The sequence below is a fragment of the Diachasma alloeum genome, unplaced genomic scaffold (genome assembly GCF_001412515.2).
Source record: "Diachasma alloeum isolate Michigan unplaced genomic scaffold, Dall2.0 Dall_scaffold_00359, whole genome shotgun sequence".
Classification (NCBI taxonomy): Eukaryota; Metazoa; Arthropoda; class Insecta; order Hymenoptera; family Braconidae; genus Diachasma; species Diachasma alloeum.
Window position 1 is genome coordinate 128,898 of NW_021680498.1, and position 7,618 is coordinate 136,515.

Genomic DNA, 7,618 nt, shown 5'->3' on the forward strand with positions numbered 1-7,618 from the left:
CGAATTCACTAGATTCTTCTATGAAATTTTTTCATACATGCATAAATAGAAATTGACATTTCCCTTCACTCGCTTTACTTCATGAAACTTTGGAGGTAGTAGACCCCTTATCCTCTCCATTGAAAGGGCATCAGAACGTATATGTTGCACTTCTAAAATAATTCATTCTTCGTATTCCTCGATTTTCCCGAAAATCAGAGCTATCGTTCTAATAAACATGCATAATATACCGCACGTTTTGTTATTCGTCAATTACTAGACTTCAGATGAGACGCATTGCACTTGAGTCCTAAAAATGATGAGAATGATAACAAAAAGCATCAAGAGAATCAACTAGGTCACATATCTAATTCTGTACCACTACTTCGAGAGAATTTCTCCTACTGCTTCATGGAGGAACAAGAAATGAACCACTTTGATTTTACCATCAATCCTGCAGGGAATGGACTCAATCAATTATTCGCCGTGAAAATAAATTTGAAATTTCATTGAAATAAGTGAAATTCAATTCGTTTAAGGGGGGGAACGAGATATTGACACTCGCAATTTCACTGAAAAGTTAATGGAATTTCAACTTCTATAACAGCAGGCAGGAAAGAATTCACAAAATTCCTTAAGTTGTCAATAAAAACATGATATTCATTAAAAAATTACGCTACAAAGTCAGACGATGCAGAGAATGTTATTTTTAAATTCTTTTTTTCGAAAAACAAAAACATTTTCTTCCCGAGGTGAACCTGCCGTTAAAAGATTTTTTTAAAACTACAAATAATTACCCGAAATCTCGCTAAGATTCCTACTTTTTTCGCTATTGAATTGTCACTTTCGTTACTCTTTATATTATATTATAAAACTTCAAATCGACTTCTGGTGGCAAAAATTTGGTACTTGAAATTAAGACTCTAATTAAGGGTCACTAGGGTCAAAATAAGGATCAAGAGGGTCAGAATCAGCGTCATAAGGTTCAGAAGAAGGGTCGTGAGGGTCATGAAGGGTGATAAGGGCCTGATTAAGGATTACGAGGGTCAGATTGAGGGTCAGAAAGGTCAGAATAAGGATCAGAGGGTTAGATTAAAGATCATAAAGGTCAGAATAAGGATTACAGGGTCAAATTAAGGGTCACAAGGGTCAGAATAAGGTTCAAGGGGTTCATATGAGGGTTGGCGAGCGAAGGGAGCGAGCAGGGGGTGTAACCCCCTAGTTTATAAATAATAATGTTCAAAAACGATTATTTAACCCAAGGTTTCATGTGAAAATTGCCAAATGCTACATATCTATCGTTCAAATAAAATATTAAAATCGGATTTTTTCGAGAACTTGCACCTAACCATCCCCCGAGGGTCTTCAACTAAATATTTAATAAGTTCAATATAAACATTGATAAAGATAATGGATTATAGTTATACATTTCCAAAAAGAAGCTAAATAAACAATAAAAGTGAAAAATGAAGTTTTACAAGATTGAGAATAAGATGACAATGGGAATATCAACTTCCGGTGGTCCATCGTGGAATTGTTTTAGATTTCAGGGCCAATTCCATGGAAAGCGAATCCTCATCGTAAGAGCTACTTTTATGGTATCTTGAGAAACCGGACGACATTCTTGTCAAGGTCTCACCATATGTAGGGGATTTAATGCCGATACATGTTCACCACTTTCAGTGGTTAAAAAAGAGCGAAATTATTTTTGATGAGATTATTAGTCATTCTGAATGAAAAATATTCTATAGAAAAAATAGTTTATGTCGAAATTCCTCTGCTCAAATTGTTGCAGTTTTTTTGAGGAATTTTCTTAATTAAACGAGAAAAATACGCGTTAGAAAATTTTGAATATTTTATAGAACTGAGAGGATAGCCATGTGCGTAAGTCTCAGACTGAGAATCTAAGGATCGTGCCAACCTCCAGCGATTTTTCGCATTTCTTCAAATTTACATTCATATTAAATATCAACAAAAAAAATAAAAATTCGAATAATGAGGTCTCTTTGAAAGAGAAAATTCTGCAGATTTTTTCTCTATAAAATAGTTTCTTTGGCGATTTTTTATCAGAAAACGCGCAGTTAAACCAAAAACTAATTGAATTGTCAAAACAAGTTCAGCAAAAATTCAATTCAACTTTTTATCGAATTCGCTAGATTTTTTTGTCAAGTTTTTCCGAGCGTGAACAATAATATTGTCTTCCTATCAGCCAAAAATTTAGAGTGCCATCAAATTCTCCGTGAAATTAAAAATTCAATTGATTCTTTCTCACAAGTCGTCACCCACACAATATACATTTATTTCCTCACATCCATTAGTCCAAATATTTAATGCATCTCATGTTTCTGGAAATGGATATTTTCCCTTGTGACATTGATTTTTACGTTTTTCATCTCAAGTATCATTACGTATATGGAGGTGGAGAGAGATTTTGTTCGTGCTGAAGAGCCTCTCTCGTGGATGTACTGACGCCCTCCGGCACGATTCTTTCGTCGTTGAGTGTGCCGCGTATGTACTAGACCACGGTAAAGGCGCCCCACAGAATTTTATACATAAGAGGTAGTTGCAGCACGCGCCGGATCGATGGTAGGTAGTAGTCGCACAATGTGTGACTACTACATGAACATGATTCGCATCTCACATGAAGGGCCAGAAGAATAATGTTGTACTCTTTTACTTTCATCTTGGGCCCAGTATTTTTTCGACACTCAATTTCCTGACGGCAGATGAAAAAAAAAATTCAATTCAGGGATATGGCACTGATTCTCAGGAATCCGTCAGCAATTATTACTGATACTGCACTGATTAGAGTGATCGTTAGCCTATAGATCATTTTTTCAACACGTCGAGACTCAGTGTTTTACAGATTAATAATCGAAATTACAATTATTACTTCACCTTGTTCGAAGCACAGATGCTTAAATCGAAACTACAGAAATTTTTTTTTCTGTTTTAGTATAGCCACAATCGTTTCGAATGGATATTCGACGTTTTCGTCGACGCAGGGGGGTGGAATTTTTTTTAAAAAACAACTATGACGCTACCAGTGTCAAGCTATGAAGCTCTCCTCGTACAAGTACGTGAACTGACACATGAAACTATTCTCCTTCAACAGCAACTTTCAGCCGATCTATTCGATAACCTCGATCCAACAGACATCAATCACAATGTGCCGCAGTTGTATAAGAATCACGGGAATGGTGAGTTATTTGTTTGATCCACATTCAAGTCTCACTCGAAAAAAAAGCACGAATCAAGTCGACGAATCCAACTCGATGTGAGGAGAAGTGAATCATGTCGAGTTAATCCCACGACCATGGGATTCAGATCGGATCCGAGTTGATTCAAGTAGATTCTGCGACTTAAGTCAAGTCGCGGAATCTAATATCAATTTGACTTGAGTCAAGTCGAATTGATATTTGCCTCAAGTCGGAGGAATAGTTGACCCTTATGGAAGAGTATTTTTTTAGTATACTTTTATCACTAAGACTTGAATTCTTGAAATCAAGTATGTCTCCGACTTGAATCAAGTATTTTCTGAGTTGAATGAAGTCGTTACGTACTCCCTGAAACAGGTAGATTTTCAGAGATGGATCTATTCGTTGATTTCTACTTGAATCAAGTAGATGATGATTTAAAATCTTTCTTCTTCAATAAATAATTCAGATTGACTCAGGGATGGTCAACCTGCTTGAAACAAGTAGAATGTATACTTGATTCAAGTCGGAGGGATACTTGACAGTGATGAAAGAAAAGTTTTTATAGTCCACTTGTATCACTGGAATCTAGATTCTTAAAATGAAGTGTGTTTCCTACTTGAAGCAGATACCATTTCGACTTGAATCAAGTATTTGCGGGTTGGATCAATTATATTGTGACTCGAACAAAGTCGTTGTGTACTACTTGAAACTGGTCGATTTTTAGACATGGATCAATTTATTGATTTCTACTTGAATCAAGCAGAACGTATACTTGACTCAAGTATACATTATACTTGATTCAAGTCGGAGGGATGCCTGACCGTGATGAAAGAGTAGTTTTTACAGTGTACTTATATCACCGGAATTTAAATTCTTGAAATCAAGTGTTTCCTACTTGAATCAAGTATCATTTCGACTTGAATCAAGTATTTGTCGGGCTGAATCAAGTACCATTTCGACTTGAATCAAGTAGTCGACGACTTGAGACCTTTCTTCTCAATAAATAATTCCATTTTCTACTCACATTAAGCCCGAAATTCAGATTGATTTAGTTATAGTCAACCTACTTGAAGCAAGTAGAATATACTTGAATCCTTGAATCAAGCCTGAAGCTACTTGAATCGTAACTTTTTGCTTGCGCCACCGACAAAATGTTCGTTTGCAAATTTTGTGCATGCCACATCTTTCTGCATGCCATAACACCAAGACACCGGTGTGAAGTTCTTGCTTAACCTTCATTTTACGTTTATTTTTAGACGAATTATTGAGTGATCATGTGATACGTTGTGACAGGAGTCGACTATTTGGGAGTGGACAGCCGGCGCTCAACGATAGAAAGTAAGCAACTGAAACAATCTAAATAATCGCACCAAATCTGAATTCCACATTAACGTCTCTGGTTAAACCCATAATACTCTTATCCTATTTCAAATCATTTATTCTTTTCTCTTGAGAATTTGCCTTTCAAGAGAAAACTCGCTGAGAATTTCAACACCGTTCCGATAGAAATTGACAGAGAATAATAGAATTATACAATCGATTTTCCAAGCGGAAACATTAGTTGTGAGGATTTTCTACTGAAGCTCTTCATGCGTGCGACTTACCGCGCTTGAAAATATATTCAGGTTTTTATAGATTTCATAGATTCTTCAGCCCTTTAGAAAGGTATCTCCTTCAGGGAATAATTTGCCTCGAAAAAAAATTGATAAAAAAATTAACAAAAAAACGCTGAAATTTCCTCAAGAAAAGTTACAATTCTTATTTTTTTTTGAGCAATAGGACATGCGCGTCGAGATGAAAAACTAAATTATTCATTCATCAAGTCTCATAGTGACTCTCCTGCTTTTTTCAGTTGCTTCATTTTCCACCCTCGTTCAATGCTTCTCGATAATGGACCAGAAGCTCTCGACACCGATGAATTAACAGCAAAATTGATCACCTGGCGGGATTCACTTGAAAATCAAGACAATCAGGTAAGCTACAAAGCAGTTATTACAATGATATTATGGAAATTTACTGGTAGAAAAAATTTCTGCCGAAAATTTTTGTATTCCGCGTGAAATGTCTTTTGTATTTTTGGATCAGTTTGCACTGAGAAAAAATATAATTCTGCCAATCAAATCCAGGGCCAAAGTAAGGGTTACGAGGTTAAGATAAAAAGTCGTGGGAGTCAAAATAAGGGTCAGAATGAGGGTCATGGGGGTTAACAGAAGGGTCAGGAGCAAACAGGGGACGTATCCCTCTAGTATATTATAAAAATCCAAATCGACTTGGTGATGAAAATTTGGTACTCGAAAATGAACGGTCAGTGACTAAGGTCAAGGGTTACGAGGGCTAAGGGGTTAAGGTCCAAGGTTACAAGGGTCAAAATAAGGGTCAGGAGGTTTGTAATGAGCGTTAGAATTAGGGTTTCGAGCGTTACCAGAATAAGGGTTATGATGGTCAAATGAAAGGTCATGGGGAGGTCCAAATAAGGGTCGAGCCCCCTAGTATATTATAAAAATCCAAATCAACTTCTGACGATCAAAACTTGATACTCGAAATTAAAACTTCAAAATTAAGGCTCTAAATAAGGGTGACGAAGGTTATAATCAGGGTCAGAATGAGGGTCGCGAGGGTCAGATGAAGGGTCATGGGGGGTCAAAATAAGGGTCATGGGCGTCATATGGGGCTCTCTGTATTATCAACAATCCAAATCGACTTCTGGTGATGAAAATTTATTACTCCAAGGTCAAGGGTTACGAGGGCTAAGGGGTTAAGGTCCAAGGTTACAAGGGTCAAAATAAAGGTCAGGAGGTTTGTAATGAGCGTTAGAATTAGGGTTTCGAGCGTTACCAGAATAAGGGTTATGATGGTCAAATGAAAGGTCATGGGGAGGTCAAAATAAGGGTCGAGCCCCCTAGTATATTATAAAAATCCAAATCAAATTCTGATGATGAAAACTTGATACTCGAAATTAAGACTTCAAAATTAAGGCTCTAAATAAGGGTGACGAAGGTTATAATCAGGGTCAGAATGAGGGTCGCGAGGGTCAGATGAAGGGTCATGGGGGGTCAAAATAAGGGTCATGGGCGTCATATGGGGCTCTCTCTATATTATCAACAATCCAAATGGACTTCTGGTGATGAAAATTTGGTACTCAAAATAAAGTCTCCAAAATTAAGGGTCAAGAAGGAAGGGTTGGAAACAAAGGGTCACAAGCGTCAGAATAAGGGTCCAAATAAGGATCATGGGGCTCATATGGGGGGGGGGCGAGCGAAGCGAGTAGGGGGCGTAGCCCCCTAGCAGAAACATAAAAATCTATTACCTTTTTTTCCACAAAATGACTCGTTAGTTTCACAATCTCCTATAAAAATTCCTCCCATAAAAACTATAATTGTTCAAGAGAATTCTACTAAAATTCAAGAGAATTCTTGCAGAGTTCCACTAGAAACTAAACAGAAACCCCGAGGAAACCATTTTTCTATCAAATTTCTTGGTGCGTGATGCATAATTTTTCTTCAGAACTGATTATTCCCAACGCGTGACTATCGTTCACAATTTCCCACTCCCTCCGATCCTCCAAACCGCATATCCACATGCAATTCGCTATCACGTGTTCCAAGGTCATGCTACGATATCCCGAAGTATAAGGATTGTTGCGCGTCGCCGTGCATCCGCGTGGGCCCTTCTCCCGATATCACTCAGCGCTTGCGTGCACCGATATTTATTATTAGAACGCATGCGCTTGCTCACTTGAGAGAGGGAGGATCACAATTGCCCTTTGCCCGAGGGGTGCTCTCCCCTCGGTACATTTTATTGATCACAGAATACACCGAAGTGGGAATTCTCCAATCTAAGGGAGATGAATTCAGTGGCGAAGTGGTAAAACCGTTCAAGTCGACTTATCCCCCAGTTGAGTTTTTGGGGAATATTCCCGAATCTAAGGGAGATAGAGAAATTATCATTATCACATTTGTTGTAGCTCTCAATCGTCTCTACAAAAAAGGTTATAACAAAAATTTCACTATCTCCCTTAGATCCCGAAATATTCATCGAAAACTGGTCAACAGTCAAAATTGACTTGTACCATTTTACCAATTCTCTACTGAATTAGGGGAGGGTGGGGTAAAATGGACAGTTTCGACTTTTTTTAAATTTATCAATTGCGCTCAGTTTACTCTCGTCACAAAGGGAAAGAGTTGTTCTTTGTATTGAAAAGAAATTATTAAACTTTATCAAAATGTCAACCCCTCATTAACATTTAAAAAACACTCAAAAGTGTTCCTCCCCTATTGAGAAATCTTAATCCGCTCAAGACTTTGATTTTTTCCCCAAAAATGTTGCAAAACGGGACGTTGAGGCTCCAATTTTTTTTTTAGTTTGTGAATGATTTGAAGGTCAGTTTCATCGCGGAATTTAATGAAACCAATTAAAGGAAAATGGGTTGGGCCGGTGGG

General features: G+C 37.5%; 1 protein-coding gene across 1 annotated transcript in view; it reads left to right on the forward strand.

Annotated features, from left to right (window-relative positions):
- Positions 1-3,013: 3,013 nt before the first annotated feature.
- LOC107041242 overlaps positions 3,014-7,618 on the forward strand; it is a 23,500-nt gene continuing 18,895 nt past the window's right edge. The window contains exons 1-3 of the mRNA XM_015261696.1: positions 3,014-3,179; positions 4,436-4,517; positions 5,032-5,152. Coding sequence (XP_015117182.1) covers positions 3,014-3,179; positions 4,436-4,517; positions 5,032-5,152 — 369 coding nt within the window. The remainder of the gene's footprint in view (positions 3,180-4,435; positions 4,518-5,031; positions 5,153-7,618) is intronic.